The 21,070-nt window shown below is 36.9% G+C and overlaps 1 protein-coding gene across 2 annotated transcripts in view; it reads right to left on the reverse strand.

Moving 5' to 3' along the window:
• Window positions 1-2,206: 2,206 nt before the first annotated feature.
• ACADM (acyl-CoA dehydrogenase medium chain) overlaps window positions 2,207-21,070 on the reverse strand; it is a 32,672-nt gene continuing 13,808 nt past the window's right edge. For both annotated transcript variants that reach the window (XM_081087248.1, XM_081087247.1), the window contains 6 exons: window positions 20,274-20,404; window positions 17,446-17,554; window positions 12,117-12,257; window positions 11,482-11,577; window positions 3,484-3,732; window positions 2,207-3,001 (listed from right to left, as the gene is read on the reverse strand). In XM_081087248.1, coding sequence (XP_080943374.1) covers window positions 2,930-3,001; window positions 3,484-3,732; window positions 11,482-11,577; window positions 12,117-12,257; window positions 17,446-17,554; window positions 20,274-20,404 — 798 coding nt within the window. In that variant the 3' untranslated portion in view covers window positions 2,207-2,929. The remainder of the gene's footprint in view (window positions 3,002-3,483; window positions 3,733-11,481; window positions 11,578-12,116; window positions 12,258-17,445; window positions 17,555-20,273; window positions 20,405-21,070) is intronic.

The following is a 21,070-nucleotide window of genomic DNA, read 5'->3' on the forward strand; positions in this document are numbered from 1 at the left end:
AGATCCTGACCAGAACTTGGCTAGAGATCCTGGCTAGGCTGCTGATCAACTGAACGCTGCCTCTTCTTCGCCAACTCCGTCCACACCTTTGGGGACCCCTGGACCTGCTGGGGCTGGACCCCGGCACAGCAAGAAGTAGAGTTGTGAGGTAGAAAAATAGTATTTCATGGATTGCTAAAGACTGTTTGGGTTCTAGTGCCTTACTAAAACTGACTCCATCCCTGCCCTTTAGATCCACAAGGCACTTCAATATACAGTTGACCCTTGAACAACTTGGATTAAACAGCACTGGTCTCCTTGTATGTGGATTTTTCCCCCCAATAAGTAGATAGAGTACTATAAATGTATTTCTTTTTTTATGATTTTCTTAATAAGTTTATTTTCTCTAGCATACTCTATTTTAAGAATACAAGATTTAATACATATAATATACAAAATATGTGTTAATGGACTATGTTCTCAGTTCTCAGTAAGGCATCTGGTAGAAGTAGGCTATTAGTAATTAAGTTTTTTGGGAGTCAAAAGTCATTAGTGATTTTCCACTGCCTAGGGCTGGAGGTTGTGGGGGTAATTTCACAGCCCCTGACCCTGGCGTTGTTTGAAGTTCAATTGACTTAAATACAATTGTTCACTTTTTAACTTAAAGTAGCTTAAGTTCATTTGTGTTACTTGTGACTAAAGTCTTAATTGATAGTTATATAATTGCTTAATACTTATTAGCAAGGGTAGTTCAATAAATATTCTCATCATATGGCTCTGAAATGTATTTTTATCTAGAAACCTTTATGCTAGTATTTAGAATTGGTAAATTTTTGGACCTGTGTATTATAAATCCAAATCTGCATTTGGAATATACATATATTCTATTTAAGTTATAATTTCTATGTAATATCCAATTTGGGATATTAGGAAGTCTTCAAATCTCTTCAAACTCTAGCTGTGCCATTAAAATACAATTTTATAATTGAGCACAAAAAAATTGTCATTTAAATATCTTTTGTAAAAGATTTGATTTTTATAATTTAGTGTGGAATAGGATATGTATTTGGCTTTTCTTCCCACTCCCTGGCTCTGAGTTCCTAAAACCCTTGGAATTTTTTTGATAGGAGTTTGTTATTCATAATGAGGTTCTTTAAAAAGATCACTCGAGTTTATGCAAATAAGGTGACTTAGGGTGGGGGTCCTAGGAAGAACAGGTTACCAGAAAGACTGAGTAATTTGAGGGTAGTGTAACGGACTGCATTGTGGCCCCCTAACCTTCTCCCTTTATGCAAATTGAATCCCTAACCTTTCCCTTGTGACTGTATTTGGAAATAGACAGGGGGTGATGGGGATGGAGGTGCAAAGAGAATGCAGGTGTCCACTGAGCTCGCTCTCACTCCGCCCGCTACCCTCCCCTGGGACTCCAGGGCTTGTGCACCAGGGAAGCCCCCACGCTCAGGTGCCGGGCACCTGCCCGCAAGGAGCACGCCTCGCACCTCCACAGCTTCTTCCGGGTGAGCTGGGCCACAGCCCCTGGGACCGCAGTGGCCAGTCTGACTCCCTGTGGGTTCGCACAGGAGCTGGTCTGCAAGGCTGGCTGGGAGAGAGCGTGCTGCCTGCCTGGCTTCTGTGCGGTGCCTCTGGGCGGCCCAAAGGCCCATGTTGTGCCCTGGCTTGCAGCATCTGGCCTCACTCACCGCATCTCTGTGTGGGGATTCGGGGGCTGCGACTCAGGCAGAGGGGGGTGTGCCGGGCCTAGGGGCCCAGGTGCTGCTCAGGGCCCAGAGGTTGCTGGGACCTGCCCTTCCATGCCAGACACCTGTGTGTGAATTTTGTGCACCAGGCCTCTAGTAATAATCTCATGAAAAATGGGCAAGTAACTTTATGCAGTTCAAAATCCAAATAAGATTTTTATTCCATCATAGTATATAAATTAGGTATCCACTATTACATGAAGTAATAAATTTTCTGGAAAGAATACACGTACACTGCCCTGGCTGCTGTGGCTCAGTTGGTTGAATTGTTGTCCCATACACTGAAAGGTGGCAGGCTCGATTCCTGGTTAGGGCACATACCCAGGTTGTGAGCATTTGGGAGGCAACTAATGGATGTTTCCCTCTCTCGTTCTCTCTTTCTCTCTCTTCCCCTCCCCCCTTCCTCTCTCTAAAACCAATGAAAAACATTTTCTCTGGTGAGGTTTAAAAAAAAAATACAGACACAGTAATAAGTATTGAAGACTTTTATTTAAAAGTTTCTTTTCAGTATGCACATGAAATGAGATTGGAGTCATATAAAAATAATTTAAGGCAAACTTTATTGATTTATTTTAAATAAGGCAAGTGAAAATGTGGGCCCAGAATTAAACAAAAATTTTAAGTAACTTCTGGTTGTTGTATAATGGGAGAATATAAGCATCAAATTTTTTACTATCACTGTATAAAATTGAAAATAAATATTTTCCAAATTCTAGCAGAATGAACTCCTCTAATACAATATCATTAAGTCTACAAAGTCACTGGCAAGTTATTTGGTTGCGTCCAAATCCTATAAAAGTTTCTCATTGTATATTTTAGAATATCCTACTTTTATAAACCCACCATTCTGTCATAGGAAAAATATTGAAATTCCAAGGAATTTCTGTTACTCTAATTTAAAAGAAGTCAAAATAACAAAAATAATGCATTTTTCAAGGTTAATATAATTCAAGTACAGTGGTACTGAAGACAACACATAATTTAATGAAACCAAATCTATTTGAGGAAAGGCAAGTCATAAAGTTAAACAAAGGAAAAATTACTATTAGAATCAGTTGTATATGATTAGTGAAGAGTACTTATTTGAAGATTTTCACTGGGAAAAATCTTGAAGCCCTTTCTTTTTCTGTAGCTTAAATACTGGATTTTGTTCTATTTACTCAACAATTAGTCATGTTTCTACAGAGACCTTGTTAATTTTTATACCTGCCAATATGTTCACGGGCTATAATAAGCCTTTGAATTTGTGCTGTACCTTCATAAATCTGCAAGAAAAAAAAGATACACATGTAGGTGAAATATCTTCGTTACACAAATACTTCAATTTACTTAATATTTTAAAAAGTAGTTTAAGCTCTATTTTAGTACCCAACTAAATAAAATCATATATAGGGTCTATAGTGATTCCAAAACCTGATTTTGTGAAAACCAAGAAAATATATAATTTTGTAACCATTAGTTAAAATTATTAAAAAAGTGATTTACCAAAACTTTGGAGTTGTCTTAAAAAATCAAATATTAACATTTCAAAAAGTTTGGGAAATCTAACATTTGATGTTGCAACATATTCTCTCTTAAGGCATGTACTTAAAGGTAATATACTTATTTGTGTTAACTAGTTCAGATGACAAACATCTATGATGTCATTTGTTATTACTAGTGGCATAAAATTCCTAAATGATCAAATCTAATGTCATCTACAAACATTATTTTCCTAAAAAACAACAAAAATTATTTATAACCTTACCTGATAGATCTTGGCATCCCTCATTAGTTTTTCTACTGGATATTCTGTGTTAAATCCATTGCCTCCAAAAATCTGCACAGCATCAGTAGCTAACTGATTTGCGACATCTCCAGCAAAAGCCTTTGCAATAGACGCATAATAGGTATTTCGTCGACCAGAATCAACCTCCCATGCGGCTCTCTGGTAACCTAATCTGGCTAGTTCAACTTTCATTGCCATTTCAGCCAGCAAAAATGATACTCCTTGGTGCTAGAATTAAAAAGAAAATGTTTAAGAATATATATTAATTTTTGTTTTCCTCCTGGAATTAAAAATTTTTTTTTTTAAACTAAGCTTACTCTTAAAAAGTTACATTCTGCTTCCTCCAATGTTAACATATTATAAAACCATAGTATACTTATCAAGAAGTTAATTTGATAATTTAAACTTCATTGAAATTTGGCCAACTTTCCCACTAATGTCCTTTTTCTGTTCAAGGATCCCAAATATAATTCCAATTGAATTTAGTTGTTATTTCTTCTTAGTCTTTCCCAGTCTGTTACAATTCTTCAGTTTTTCCTTGTCTTTCATGACCTTGACACTTCTCAAGAATACTGATTGGTTATTTTTTTTTTTTAATATTTTTATTGATTTCAGAGAGGAAGGGAGATGGAGAGAGATAGAAACATCAATGATGAGAGAGAATCATTGATTGGCTGCCTCCTGCATGCCCCCTACTGGGGATTAAGCCCGCAACCCAGGCATGTGCCCTTGACTGGAATCGAACCTGGGACCCTTCAGTCTGCAGGCTGACGCTCTATCCACTGAGCAAACCAGCTAGGGCGGTTATTTTTTTTTTAATAAAGTCCATCAACTTGAGTTTATTAGATGTTTTCACAGGACTGAAAAGAAGTTATGCATTTTTGGGAAAAATACCACAGAAATTATTTGTATCCTTTTGAGTGTCTGCTGGGATTTTTAAAGAAAATAGCTCCATATTGTGAATAATGTGTATCAGATGCTGATAGGGGAAAGCGAATGCTGTGACAAGGACAAATAAAAGATGCCTCTTCTAGAGGTTCGTAACCAAATAGGAGACATAAGATGGATACTTTCAATAAGAGATAGTGTTCTATGAGTTATATGGCAAAATATATTATGGGATGGAAATATGTTCACCATATATTGATAAGTGAAAAATTCAAATACATAATATAGTTACAGATTTGGAAAATATATTCATGGAAAAAGAATATAGAGCAAAATGTCTACACTAATTGTCTCTGGACAATTGGATTATAGATAAGATTTCTTAATTTTACTTATATTGTATCATATAAATTATTTTATAATGAACATGGAATGGAACATATGCTTTAAAGTAATATACATTAAAAGAAGTTCCACAGGCATTCAGAAACAAGAATACTATGATGATTAGAAAGGTGCTTTGTGTAGTAGGCAACATCAAAATAGGTTTTGAAGACTAAAATGTTATAAAACCACACAATCTATGACTGTGTGGATTAATAGAAACCAAACGTTACAAAAAAATAAAAAAAGTCACTGAGTTGTTTAATTTCAATTTACTATATTTAGAGCATATACCCAGTCACACTATAATGTGACAACTTACTTGATACTGGCATGGTAATTAAGCCTTAGAGGAGGCATTGTTAACCAATCTGAATAATTCCTATGTGGAAGAAGTAAAGTAATATCCTCCCTTACTTCTACTTGTCTGAATTTTGCCCATTCTTCTAAGCCAGTGATTCTTTAAAGTTTCTATTTTTAATTTTTTGGTTTAGTTTTCACTGTTTTGGTTTTTTTTTTAATAGTGAAGGAGCGTTTATTAGTGAAACAGTGAGATAAAATCGGCTACTCCACAAACAGAGCAGCAGTTTTCACTCTGTTTTTTTTCTTTTAATTTTTAATAGGTTTATATATCCACCAGATCAAAATTCAAGTTTTCCTCTCACTTCTATCATCCTTCCCCTTCCCCATCTCATTTAATTCTTCTTCCTAGAGGTAACCAGTTAAACAGTTTTGTTTTCTAATCTTTCCAGAGATATTACATATACATATGAAAGCAAATACTGCAATAGTCTCCGTTTTTTACACGTTAGTCTACCATGTTGATGGTTCTTCATTTTGCTTTTATTATCAACAAACCTGAGTGCTTTCTATATCAATATATAAAGAATTTCTTACTCTTTTTTTATAGCTGCAAAGTATTCCACTGTATGGATGATCAACATTTTGGTTGTTTCTATGTTTGGTTATTTCTACACAAGGCTATAATGAATAACCTATACTTATGTCACATTGCACATATGGGAGTATCATATGAAATATAGCTGTAGAATAACCATTGCAATATGGGCCCAACGGCAGGTATTTTTGATATATATTTTACCAAAATTTATTTTACTTTATAAAAAGTAATACCAATTTATATTTCCATTGGCAATATATATTAGACCTTATTGTACTATAGCTTGGGCAACCTGGTATAAGATGCCCATGCTTCTCTTGAGAGATTTTGTCTTTTCTTTTTTGGTTAATCCTCACCCAAGGATATTTTTCCATTAATTTTTAGAGAGAGCAGAAGGGAGAGTGAGAGACAGTGAGAAACATCGATGTGAGAGGGACACATCGATTGGTTGCCTCCTACTACACCTAGACCAAGGCCAGGGAACCTGCAACCAAGGTACATGCCCTTTACCAGAATTAAACCCAGGACCCTTCAGTCCATAGGTTGACGTTGTATCCACCAAGCCAAACCGGCTAGGGCCTCTTGAGAGATTTTGATGAAAAAATATGGGGTGGTGCCTAGTTTATGTGTTTTAATCAACACTCCCAATGAGTCACATTCATTGCTTTTCAGCCCATGTTCTGATAAACTGTTTAAACCCAGCTCAGGTTCCCTGTAATGTGTCTAACCAGTACACAGTACTCTCTCTCCTTTTGGTTTCTGTGACCCTGCCTGTAGTTCTCGTTTTGGGAGTTAATCCTATATTTCTCTATATTATTTTTTAATATTTGTTTTATGATATGTATCTTATCTCTAAAGTCAATAAACAAACACACACATGATATATAATGCTGGGTAGTGATAAGAGCTATGAAAAAAAAGCAGAATTAGTATGTATAGAGTGTCTGAGGTGTTATTTTTTACATAGGGCGCTCAGGGTAGTTTCTTTAGTGAAATGAATGATAAAGTAGATATTTGGGGGTAGAATAAAAGTAAGACAACAACAGCAAAAGGCCAGTGTGGCTAATAAAGAACCATTGTAAGGATTTTGGATTTTAATCTGAGTGTGATAAGAAGATACTAGAAGAATTTTGAACATAAAATCTACACTAATAAAAGGGTAATATGCTAATTACACTGGGAGACCTTCCAGGAGACCTTCCGGACGTTCTTCTGAACAAAGCCATGGTGGCAGGGCTGAGGTAGAGGCGGTTAGAGGCCAAGAGGGGAGGGCAGTTGTGGGTGATCAGGCTGGTGGGGGGCGGGGCCTTTGGGGGTAAGCAGACCAGCAGAGGGGCCAGTTGGGGGCAAGCAGGCCATCAGTGGGGGTCAGTTGGAAGTGATCAGGACAAAGGGGGGCAGTTTGGAGTGAGCAGGTCAGCAGGGGGCAGTTGGGGGCGAGCAGGCCAGTGGGGCGGAGGGAAGGTGGGGATGAGGCCAGCAGGCGGGGCAGTTGGGGGTGATCAGGCTGGCGGGGGTGGGGGGGGGTGAGGCATTTGGGGGCAAGCAGGCCAGCTACAGGGGGAAGTTGGGGGCAAGCAGGCCGGCAGGCAGAGTGGTTAGGGGCAATCAGGCAGGCACGCAGGCAGGTGAGCGGTTAGGAGCCAGCAGTCCCAGATTGCGAGAGGGATGACCAACTGCCAGTTTAGGCCCGATCCCTGTAAACTGGCAGTAGGACATCCTTTGAGGGGTCCCAGATTGGAGAGGGTGCAGGCCAGGCTGAGGAACACCCCCTCCCCGAGCATGAATTTTGTGTACTGGGCCACTAGTAGTTAATAAAGAGGGAGGTATATTTCATTCTCAAATAACCCTTTTCCACCTCTGATATTTTCCTACCAAGAAAGGGAAGTCATTGGGAAAAATTACTGGTAATTAACAATAATAATTAATTCAAGTGAGAGTTATTCTTAACAGACTCTTTCATACTATCCTAGATCACTCAAATTCACCAAAACATAGGGTTCTGACTAGACAAAGGAGCAGGCAATTACTGCCATAAGAATTTTTACCATCCAGTAATCTGTCATCAATTTTCCTAGTTTTATTCATTGGCAAGAAAAAGTACCATCGTCTGTTTGGGGCAGCTTGAGTTACATCAAGTTAAGCAATATAAGAATAAGTAGCAGACATAGCATTCACTTAAGAGAAGTGATAATAACAATAATAATAAACACAGTAGTGAATAGGATTTAAAAAAAACCCCACCCATTTTTATTTCTTCTTTTTTGAGATAATAAACCAAAGATATACATAAATGGGCCCCTTAGTATTTATTTTGTTTAGCCTAGAAAAGAGGAGAAGACTAATGGTGGGGAATCCTAGAATTGCAAACATGCTCATCACATTACTAAGAAAAAATAGAGGACATGATAATCTTATTTTATCATTTTGGACTGTGTGGAAGAAATATTCTGGTTGGATGCTTTATAAAGTCAGGTCATAAAATAATGAGTCTTCGTGTTGCATTGAGTCAAAAGGTAGTGGGGTGTCATATACTCCAGCATAAAATACAGCCAATATACCCAGAAAGTAAGAATAAGAAACCATAATGGTAGAAATAGAATAACAAATAACTAAGAACTATACAAAAGCTGGTTATTTTGGAAGTGAGGGAAAAAAAGGCAGACACATTGTAACATAGTTGTCTTTTAGAAAGTAAGTCCTAATATATTAAATTAATATTTTAATTTTAAATGGAAGAAAATAAAGTAGATTACATGGAATGTTATAGATGAGTCTGGAATATCTACTGGTATAGACAGAAAAACAATGTAGATGGAGCTAAAGTAGGCTTTATCATAGATAAATGAAAAAAAGACTGCAAACTATATCCCCTTTTATCTCCCCTCTTTCCCACATTTATACCACATCAACACCTAGTACAAAATATTTACATTTTTTGGCTTCAGATTTCCATATGAAAACATAGGTATATGGCAATATATCTTTGAATATTTCCCAATATCAGACATGAAATGGCTAATCAATTATTCAAGTGTGGATTCCAAATATGAGGTAACTCTTCTTATTCATAATGCTATAGTCCAAGAACATAGATGTCAGCAGGTTTGAGTTGTAAAGAACACATAGATTGGGGGGTAGGGGTGCTTGGCAAAAGGGTGACAGGGAATTATGGCATCACACCACTATACATATTGAGATTATAGGCAGCCAGCATTTTGCAGAGTAATTAAGAGGTGATGCAAATCTTCAGGAGAAATCAAATGGTAAAAGACTGTATTCTGAGTAAGTAGTAAGTAAAGACTAAGCCTTTTTCTATACTTAATAATGAAGGGCCATGAGGCAAAATATACTGGGGCAGGTAGTAAGAATTCAGAAAACAATCTCCAGAGCCCACAAGAAAGGGAACATACAAGAACATTCCATACTGAATTGAAAAGTTACCAGTAGATACTTGGTGAGGAAGACCCGTAAATGATGACAGATCTCCACTGAATAACATTGTAGTTGTTATCTGTTCAAGAGTAAGATTAACTAATATTCAATAATATTCACTTTATTAATCTGTATATATGCAGTCTGGCAAGATGAATGAGCTAATGTAAACTCTTTTTATGGCCACAAACATAAAGAAATGGTTGATTTAGGGGGGAAAAAAGAGCTCAAAGGAACGAAACAAATCTACAGGTACCTCTCAGAAGGAATTTAAATTTTGATTGAGAATAAATGACACAGGGAAGGAAAAAAAAATCAGACAGATTTGGGTTCAATGTGAAAAAGCTGGAGTTTTAGTGAACACACAGGAACAGGTGACTTGGATGCAAAATGAAGAAGACGAGGGGTGAACATTGAGATTCCTTACACACACAGAGAAAGCACTTAGGAACAGAGCTTCTTTCGACAGGGGGAACTAAGAGTCTCTGCTCATGAGCGCAGGAAGGCCACAAAGCTTATCTCTTGCCTAGGACTCTGACTGGAAGGTTCAAAAACAGTGGAATCAATGTGTACAGCCTCTGTGGATCAGGATTCTCCCAAGTGGAGAAATTAATGTAAAAAACTACAACAGCAGCAGCTTTTGAAATGGTGAAATCTCTGAGGTACCTGATAAAAGTACAAAAGTCAATGCCTAGGGGCTATGTCAATGCACTGAAGAAAAAGAATACCTGCAACAGATAAACTTACAAGCAAAAATTAAGAGAGAAAATAATTGGCTGTAACAGAGATAGAAGATGCAACAGACCTAAAGATTAACACCCTAAGAACTTGAAAAAAAATCTGAAAGTGACTATAAAAAAGTACTTTTATTTAATTAAGGAGATAGAGAAACCAGGACACCATAAAAGAAGGAGTGGAACCCCTAGTTTATTCAAAAAAGAACTGAAGCCCTAACTGGTTTGGCTCAGTGGAGAGAGCGTCGGCCTGAGGACTAAAGGGTCCCAGGTTCCATTCCAGTCAAGGGCATGTACCTTGGTTGCGGGCACATCCTCAGTAGGGGGTGTGCAAGAGGCAGCTGATCAATGTTTCTCTCATTGATGTTTCTAACTCTCTATCCCTCTCCCTTCCTCTCTGTAAAAAATCAATAAAATATATTTTTTTAAAAAAGAACTGAATATTCTGTGAATTTAAAGAGTCATTAAAATTCAAGGTAGGATTAAGTAGCAGATTAGGGACAGGATCAAAGGACTGGAAAACTGAGAAAATTATCTAGAATACAGCACAGAAAGATAAATGATGAAATTAAGGTTAATGGACATAGAGCAATACTAATCCAAATGTAATCTGTGGGCCAGTTCACAAACTGTTACTGGTTCATGGCATAGAAAGTGAGAGTAAACATTTAGAAACTTTTATAACAATATGATGTTGTTACATTCTTATATTTATAAAAATAATAGTCTACAATTGCTTAGAAATGAAAAATAAAAACAAAAACCTAATCTTTCACCACAGATGGTTTGAGAACCATTGACACATGAGGACTGAAAGAGGGGGTGTTCACTGTACAACCTCAGGAGAGTTACAGAAGGAGAAAATACAGATAATATATCTCTTCAGGACTTGGAGAGATTAAGAGTTAAAAATTTCCCTGGAAATTCATGGGGGACATGACTCTTTAGTATGGAAATTATTTGAGACTAAGAAGACATGGAATGTCACATGGATTAAGAACATGAAATGGAGTCCTAGATCTGTGATACATAAATTGTGATCTTGGACAAATTACTGAATCTCTCTCAGTCTCTGTTTCCCAATCTTAAATGGATATTTTAAGGGTAGTACTGGGAGAATTAGACAATTTATTTAAAATGTGTAGCACAGTGTCATGTATACAATAGGCACTCAGTAAATACTGGCTATTCTTTTTCTTCTTCTTAATTAGCACAATCCCCTGAGCAGACAATAGTAGCAGAGTATAAAGAAAATCTGTTCTTGCCCCGACCGGTTTGGCTCAGTGGATGGGGCGTCGGCCTGCGGACTCAAGGGTCCCAGGTTCGATTCCGGTCAAGGCCATGTACCTTGGTTGCAGGCACATCCCCAGTGGGGAGTGTGCAGGAGGCACCTGATCAATGTTTCTCTCTCATCAATGTTTCTAACTTTCTATCCCTCTCCCTTCCTCTCTGTAAAAAATCAATAAAATACATTAAAAAAGAAAGAAAATCTGTTCTTGAAACTCATCCTGACAGACCACATTATCTTCTTGCTACCATAGCAGAAATAGTTTGTACTTAAAAGACAATTATCAAATATTTAGATGAAAATGACTGTATTTACGTTTGAACAAAGCAAGTTCAATGTTAAATTACCTCGACAAGTAACTTTCCAAAAGTTTTCCTCTCCAGGGCGTACTTGGTAGCTTCATCCAAAGCTCTCTGTGCTAGTCCCACAGCACCAGCGGCTACCTAGGTTTTACAAAGCAGAGAGATCATGTAGTCTTTAAAACACACAGTATAATGGCTACTTGCCTAAGATTCTACAGTAAGGACTGTACAAAGATAAACTAGCTTAAGGCAGTGTGTTGGGGGTGCACCAGGATTTAAATTTATATTATTTATGAATTTAAGCTTAACGGAAGGCATTTGTGAGGCAAAGGATCAGAGCTAGAGATAAATCATTCCTTCAGTTTAAGAAAGGAAAGCTTCTTAGGGAAATATTCCTAATGAGTAAAGCAAGAGGAAATGAGTACCTATCAATAGGAATGACTGTCTGCACTGCCTCTGTAAAATCTAGCAGCAACTACAGTAATTTTGTAATTGCTAAAATAATTTCTGTAACAGGCAGCAAGAGAGTTGAAGAATTCTAAAAAGAAAACTATCTCTCCACCCTTAATAAGAGAAGCAGATACTAGAAAAGAAATATACACGAAGCATACAATGTTAAACTAAAACTACTCAGTGTAATAAGAGATCCTATATGAAGATGATCAAGTCACATTACTTACTGGAGGTCTGGTTTTATCAAAAGCTCCCATTGCAATTTTGAAACCAGCTCCCTCACCAATTAAAACATTTTCTTTAGGCACTTTTACATCTTCAAAGACAATTCCTCTTGTATCTGAACATCGCTGGCCCATATTTAATTCCTAGTAGGAAAAACAATAAATATTAAAGGAACATTTTTTGAGCTAGCATGAATTTTTGCTTTAATCACTATTTTATGATTTCTGCAACTGTCTTTTTTTTAAAATATATTTTATTGATTTTTTTACAGAGAGGAAGGGAGTGAGATAGAGAGTTAGAAACATCGATGAGAGAGAAACATCGATCAGCTGCCTCCTGCACATCTCCTACTGGGGATGTGCCTGCAACCCAGGTACATGCCCTTGACCGGAATCGAACCTGGGACCTTTCAGTCCGCAGGCCGACGCTCTATCCACTGAGCCAAACCGGTTTTGGCTGCAACTGTCTTAAACAAGGGTCAACAATCTATAGCCTGCAATGCCTACTTTGTAAAGAAAGCTTTATTGGAATATAATCATACCCATTCATTTACATATTACCTATGGCTACTTTCTCGCTACAATGACAGAATTGAGTAGCTGTAACAGAGACCATATAGCTCTCAAAATCTAAAGTATTTACAATCTGGACCATTACAAAAATAAGTGTCAACTCCTACCTAGTTCAAAACAATGTTTCACAAATTTTGAAACAAACACTAGTCTAGAGTTCTTCATGTATATAACACCTACAAAGACAAATTTCATTATATGTTTGAAAGCTACTTTTTTTTTTTTTTTTTTTTTTTACTGTGAATGTCAGAAAAAGCATTTATCAAACAATCTGATTTGGCACATTTAATTTTAGCTTAACAGAGTTAGCAAAGTAATATACTGGATAAAAGTTGAATTTCTGTTTTCTCTTAACTGTTTCTTAAAATTAGGTTGAGATAGATTTTACATATAGAGAAATTCACCATGTTTGCATATACATTTCTAGTAGTTCTGACAAATGGCTGTGTAATTACCACCACAGTCAAGATACAGAACATTTCAGCACCCCAAAAAGTTCTCTTGAACACTTTCAAAAAATACATTTTTATTGATTTCAGAGAGGAAAGGATAGATAGAAACATCAATGATGAGTGAGAATCATCGATTGAACTGTGACCTCTTGGTTCATAGGTTGATGCTCAATCACTGAGCCACACTGGCTGAGCTTTAGTACCCCCCTTTTTAATCAATTACCTTACTCTATCCAGCTCCAAGCAACCACTGATCTGACTTCTGTCCATACAGTTTTTCCTTTTCTAGAATGTAAGTGGAATAGCAAGGTCAGCCTTCTGTGTCTGACTTTTCTCTTTTTATAGTGCTTTTGAGGTTCATTCATGTTGCTGCTGGTCAATAATTCATTTCTTTTACTGCTGAATAATATTCCACTGTATGGATGTGCCATATATCCATTATCCATTCACTAGCTGATGGACACCCCTCTCTCTCCACACTTTTTATCAATTATAAATTAAGCTGCTATGAGCATTCACGTTTTCATTTCTCTTAGATAAATAACTAGGAGTGCTGGGCATACAGTAAGTGCATGTTTAACTTTATAAGAAACTGCCAAAGTAGCTACATTTCCTCAATTTTTTATCTTGAAAATATTCACATCAACATAAGAGCTGGAGTAGTATAATGAATACTTATATACCCTTTACCTAGATTCATCAGTTGTCAACATTTTGTCATATTTGCTTTACTTCTGTGTTGGGTGTGTGTATAGCTATCAGCACTATTTCAATTATTTGAGAAATTGCAGACATCATAACCCTTCTCCTTACGGGGAAAAAAAAAATCTTGTTTTTAATGAGAAGTATGAGCTATGGGAACATAGAGCTGTAAACAAATTCTATTTTTTTTTAATTTTTATTTTATTTTATTTTTTTTAATTAAATCTTTATTGTTCAGATTATTACATTTGTTCCTCTTTTTTTCCCCCCCATAACTCCCCTCCTCCCAGTTCCCGCCCCACCCTCCGCTCTCACTCCCCACCCACTGTCCTCTTCCATAGGTGCACGATTTTTGTCCAGTCTCTTTCCGCATCTCCCACAACCCTTTCCCCCCCCAAGAATAGTCAGTCCATTCCCTTTCTATGTCCCTGATTCTATTATGATCACCAGATTATTTATTCACTTGATTCTTAGATTCACTTGTTGATAGATGCATATTTGTTGTTCATAATTTGTATCTTTACCTTTTTTTTTTCTTCTTCCTCTTCTTAAAGGATACCTTTCAGCATTTCATATAATACTGGTTTGGTGGTGATGAACTCCTTTAGCTTTTCCTTATCTGTGAAGCTCTTTATCTGACCTTCCGTTCTGAATGATAGCTTTGCTGGATAAAGTAATCTTGGTTGTAGGTTCTTGGTATTCATCACTTTGAATATTTCTTGCCACTCCCTTCTGGCCTGCAAAGTTTCTGTTGAGAAATCAGCTGACAGTCGTATGGGTATTCCCTTGTAGGTAACTGGGTTTCTTTCTCTTGCTGCTTTTAAGATTCTCTCTTTGTCTTTTGCTCTTGGCATCTTAATTATGATGTGTCTTGGTGTGGTCCTCTTTGGATTCCTTTTGTTTGGGGTTCTCTGCGCTTCCTGGACCTGTAGGTCTATTTCTTTCACCAGGTGGGGGAAGTTTTGTCATTATTTCTTTAAATAGGTTTTCAATATCTTGCTCTCTCTCATCTTCTGGCACCCCTATAATTCTGATGTTGGTACGCTTGAAGCTGTCCCAGAGGCTCCTTACACTATCTTCGTATTTTCGGATTCTTTTTTCATTTTGCTTTTCCAGCTGGGTGTTTTTTGCTTCTTCGCATTTCGAATCTTTGACTTGATTCTTGTGCTCCTCTGGTCTGCTGTTGGGTGTCTGTATAATATTCTTTATTTCAGTCAGTGTATGCTTAATTCTAGTTGGTTCTTTATCACAACATCGAGGGTCTCATTAGATTTCTTGAGCATCTCACTACATTTATCGGTGGTCTCACCAGTCTTTTCGGGGGCCTTACTAAGTTTATCGGCAGCTTCTAGACAGTTAAGAGACCTTAAAAGTGTGGTTCTGAACTCAGTATCCTCCATTGACAGTTTTGTCCTGTTTCTTTGTCTCCGCATTTTTTATGCTTTCTTGGTACACCCCCTAGTGGTCTTTGTGCGCAGTCTTGTTGCCTTTAAGCCTTGATTGTTGTCGGCAATACCGGGGGTGATTTGACCTCCAGGCTAACTGGCTATGAGAGTCTGCTGTGTCTGCAGTGGGAGGGCTTCTGTGCTGGATCTCTAGGGCGGTGCTAATCTAGCCTTTGCCTGAGGCTATCCGGCAAATGGTTCTGTGCAGGGCTTGGGCGGGGCGGGTCCCCGGGGATCTGAGTATTTCACTTCAGCACTGCGCCTCCTCTGAGTCTGGGTATGATATTCTCTTTCCTCCTAGTTGTAGAATTTCCACTCAGCCAGCCTTCCCGTGGTTCTGGATGATGTCCGTTCTGTCCTTTAGTTATATCTCTGAAGTGGTTGTTCGAGGCAGCGATCTCCGGCGTTAACCTATGCCACCATCTTGGTTTCTCTAAACAAATTCTTTAATTTGCTTGCTTTAATATTAGTAGCCTGCTTCAAGTCTTGAAGAAATGGTAACAACAATATATAGTCTGACAGAAAAATAAACCAACATCTCTTTATTTTGTCTTTTTAAGTCAATAAACTCTAGTACCTCAAACCTTCACTCAGCTATAATAAGAAAACTGTTTATGAAAAGTACTTATTCTATCCTGTTTCCAAGAATCAACCCAAATACCAGAATATTTAAAACAAAAAGCTTCCTGGACTCATCTCAAGCCATATAACTTCTAAAACACAAAACATTTTGAAAATCATCAAATTTCACAAATCTGTAAAATTCCCAATATTTCAAAAAAATATTTAAGGAGGTTGAGTTATATACAATATAATCATGTCTCTCTTACTAGAAAGAAAGCTCCCCAAGAGCAGGGATATATGTCTTTTTTTTTTTTAAAGCCTCACATGAGGATATGTTTTTATTGCTTTTTAGGGAGAGAGGAAGAGAAGGAAAGAGGGAGAGAGAGAAAAACAGTGGTTAGTAGCTTCCAGTATGTGCCACAGCCCCACAACCGGGGACTGAACATGAAACTTAGGTATGTGCTCTGACCAGGAATCGAACCCGCCACCTTTTGGTGTACAGGACGACACTCAAACTAACTGAGCTACACCAGCCAGGGCACCTTTTCTTATCTAAGTACATTTCTTCTTGCTTTCCCACATTTAAGGCTCTTCGCTATTTCCACACTTTTCTCAAGGCACAGATTTTTAAAAAACTTATTGTTGAAAGTATTACAGATGTCCCCTTTCCCCCTCCTTCTCGACCCCCTTCACCCTGCTCGCTTTCCCTCCCCAGACCTTTCCTGCACTATTATTTGTGTTCATGGGTGGGTTATGCATATATGCATGTAAGTTCATTGGTTAACCTCTTCCTGCCCTACCCCTTCCCTCTGAAATAAGTCAGTCTGTTACATGTTTCAATGTCTCTGGGTCTTTTTTGTTCATCAGTTTATTTTGTTCGTTAGATTCCACATATAAGTGATATCACATACAGAGTTTTAGGTTAGCGTTGTATGGCATTGGGTAGTCAATTTATGTCACATTGTTTTAATCCATAAAATGGGCATAATGCCACTTACCCTACCTGAAAGTTTTCTGTGTGTAAGAAAAAGCGTGGGAAAGACTTTTTTTAAAAAAAATATATTTTTATTGATTTTTTACAGAGAGGAAGGGAGAGGGACAGAGAGTTAGAAACATCGATGAGAGTGAAACATCTATCAGCTGCCTCCTGCACACCCCCCACGGGGGATGTGCCCACAACCAAGGCACATGCCCTTGACTGGAATCAAACCCGGGACCCTTCAGTCCGCAGGCCGACGCTCTATCCACTGAGCCAGACCGGTTAGGGCGGGAAAGACTTTTGAAATATCTAAAACTCCATTATTGGATAGGTCCTATAAATAACATTATCCCTGCTTCATTATCCCTCACAACTGTTATTAGCATTCTCTGCAGACTGGCACCATGAAATACTACTCCTTCAAAGAATTATTCTCACCTTAAAAAATCTCTAGCAATTTATAGGCTATTTCACCTGATAACATCAAAACACAGATTTATTTTTATTCCAACTTAATAAAAATAAAATGTTTTCATAAAGGAAACTGAAGTGGTAATTTTGAAATTTACGGTTAAAATAATTTTGAGGCTTTAACCACTGATAAATATACATTTTACCTTTCTTCCAATCTGTATTCCTGGGGTGTCTGCTTCCACAATAAATCCAGTAAAGGCTTTACTAGCAGAAGCCTTAGGATCCGGATCAGAACGAGCCAATAAAAAATACCTAATATAATATATACATACATGATAATAAAGAGAATATTAGCAGATAATTCATTGTGACTGCTATCTCAGTTAATCTTCCCAACAATCCCAATACTATTATCCCCCTTGTCTAGCTGACGAAATGAAGAATCAGAGAGGTTTAAAAGCTTGTCCAAGTCATACTTATGGTATGGCAAAGGTAGTATTTCAAGTCAAGTCAACTTCTTAATTAATATGTTTAACTTCTTTTAGTAGTGTGACTTCAAAGTAAAAACTCCTTATATCAAGATAATGTAAAAAGAAAGTATGTGCATGTTGGAACTGGCACTTTTTCTTTCTTTTTTTTCCCCCCAAACTGGTTCAATTCTTTAAGGGACTAGCTATCTGGCAAAGGAGGGCAAATAGGACTGCCAATGAAAAGAAATGAGATAGAGACCTCAATGTTCTGACTATTGTCCTCTTCATGCAGCAGTCAAGTTTTTTTTTTTTTTTTTTTAAAGCTGAATTATTATGAATATTTGCTGGGTTTTCCCTTTATCCCAAAAAGATGTTAAAATGAAACACAGGAGAAATGCAAAACATCCAAATATCCATGTAACCCATGTTCTAAATCCCCTTGTATGAGAGAATTTTCTAAAAATTCCTTAAATTTATTTTCTACTTTTAAAACTAATAAACTATCACTCTCTATAGTTTTAGTAATAGTGATAAATAAAAAAAATAGATTTTAGCTTTATATATTACCTAATTTGTCTTATTACATGAAGAGTTGTACTTGTCCTGGCAGGTGTGGCTTCATCCCATATACCAAAAGGTGGCAGGTTTGATTTCCAGTCAGGGTACATACCCAGGTTGTGGGTTTGATCCCCACACAGGGCACATGTGGGAGGCAACTGATTAATGTTTCTCTCTCACATCAATGTCCCCCCCCCCCCTCTCTCTCTCCCCCTCCCCTCCCCCCTCCTCTCTCTAAAATCAATTTAAAAAATTATAAAAAAAGAATCAACCAATGGATGCATAAATAAATGAAACAATAAATGATGTCTCTCTCTCTCTCAAATCAATCTATAAATTAAAAAAGGAGCTGTACTTAATGAGTTCTTAAAATTATGAATACTTCTAATTGCATGGTTAGATTTCACTCAACTTGTTAAAATTTTAAGTTTCTCTACTTTTTAATCACTTGTTGGTATTATGATGACTTACTTAAAGATAATGATATCTGTACTATTAGACACCTCCTTAAAAGGATAGAGATGCTAAAAGTAAAACAAATGGTTTCCTGGTAAGCTCATTCCCAAGAATAATGCTTTACTCGCTGGAGCACACAGATATATTGAGTCATATTTTTTTACAAACGAGGAAAGATAGCCTCTTAGTTCATCATTCCAATCACTAGAAAGTCCTCATTCTAGAAGTCTCTACTTATACACTTGCAGTGATAGGTAAATACATTATTTTCTGTAACAACTTAACACACACTTAACAGCATTGTTATTGGAAAGCTTATCCTTGTGTTGAGCTGAATTCTACGTTTTTCTAACTTTCATCCATTAATTCTAAACTGGTTTCTGAAGGAAATGTGCAAGACTGCTCTTCTTTCCATATGACATTGTTTAAAAATTTTCAGAAGTCTTCCAAAATAACCAATCCTAATTCCTTTACTCTTCATAAGACATGTTTTGTAGGCTCCTCCTAATGCAGGACTTATGCTTGATTCTGAATTTATTCCATTTGCCAATGCATGTCTTAATATGTGTTGCCCAGAATCGTTACTATCGTGTTGATGCTATTCTTCTATTACATTAGCAAGAAATTATATTAGCTTCTTAAAGGCAGCTACATCACAGTGCTGATTCCTACTGAACCTATAGTTACTTTAAAAAAAATGTTTTTATTAATTTTAGAGACAGAGAGAGAGAGAGGAAGAGAGAGGGAGAGAGAGAAACATTGATGTGAGAGGGAAACATTGATCAGAGATACACTAACTGGCTACTTCCCACATGCACCCTGACCAGGGATCAAGCCCGCAGTCTGGGCATGTGCCCTGACCTAGAATTGAACCAGTGACCTTTCAGTGCACAGGATGACGCTCAACCAACTAAGCCACACAGGCCAAAGCTATAGTTATTAAATTTTCCTCTCCCCCCCCCCACAAATAATACTATCAAATATGTTTTCCTTCAACATTTTAGATTTATACAAGTGACTTTATGATCTTTGTTGAACTTCATGTCATTATTTTTGAACCTATACGTTTAGACCTTTTAGATTTTATTAAAAGTAAAATTCTGTCTTTTCTAAAAGATAACCTGAGTTTTCAGATTGCCAATGCTTATTGCTCGCAATCAAAGAAATGTGCTGTTAATGGTTTTCTTTCTTCCTTAGTGTTCGAGGGACAGTTCCAAGGAGGTGCTGGTGTAGGGTATGGAGAGAGGAGATAGTAAGGCAAATAGATGGAGTTCTAGCTTTCCTAATCAGACTCAATCAGAGCAGGTGTTTTTGTTTTATTTTATTTCTCTAATTAAACTTCTAAGAGTCAATTTGAAGACATAGTTTAGAGCTTAAGAATAGTTTTTGAAAATCACTGAACTATTTATGATCTTTTATGGACCTTTCTTAAGTTCTTTGAATAAAACTTAATCATGGTGGTTTCATAATAAAAGAAAGAATAGAGGGAAGAACCTGAATATAAAGTAATTAAGAAGCAATATACAGAGATGTTTTAAATAGCATACCAATTAGCTTTTCCTCCATTGGTTATCCACATCTTCTGACCGTTAATAATATACTCATCTCCTTTCTTTTCTGCTTTGGTCTTTATACCAGCTACATCAGAGCCTGCTCCAGGTTCTGTTACACAGTAGGCCTGAAATATATGGAAACAAGAGAAAAAAACTAAATGCTAATTATTAAATTATGAACATAGAATCAGGAATGTATTTTTTAAGCCAGTATTTTAAATATTTAAAAATATGTAAAAATAAAATGTTCTTGGAGAATCAAATGAACTGCTCAAATGTAAAATTATTTAATATAATTTAAACTTGATGTAAGCTACCAGTAAACCATACTAAAAATTAAAATATTAGATTTCTTCAACCAAGTTAAATTCCATTCCACATGTACTCTCTCATTCAAACATGTAATAAGTAGTATCTACTATGTACAGGTTATAAACTAGATGGAAAAAAAGCAGATATGAAAGACATCCTGTCTTCAAGATTTTTACAATATAACAGGTAGAGACGAATGCTGTATTGGAATCATGTGTCTATTAAAGTCATACACAACAGGCTTGAGAAACTAGCTTAGCTTTAGCACGTCAGGAAAAGCTTCCCAGAGGTGATACTTAAATTAAGTCTCATGAAGGAAAAGGAATTCTTTGCGGGTAGGGAAAAGGAGAAATGTACATTTCAGGCAGAGTGAAAACACATGCAATAATACCAAGATAAGAAGTAGGGTTACCCAGTGTGTGAAATACAAAAGGACCAGAGTTCTATAACATGTAAACTCTGTGCATACAAGGGAATGT

The sequence above is a fragment of the Myotis nattereri genome, assembly GCF_964212035.1.
Source record: "Myotis nattereri genome assembly, chromosome: 3".
In the NCBI taxonomy this organism is placed as follows: domain Eukaryota; kingdom Metazoa; phylum Chordata; class Mammalia; order Chiroptera; family Vespertilionidae; genus Myotis; species Myotis nattereri.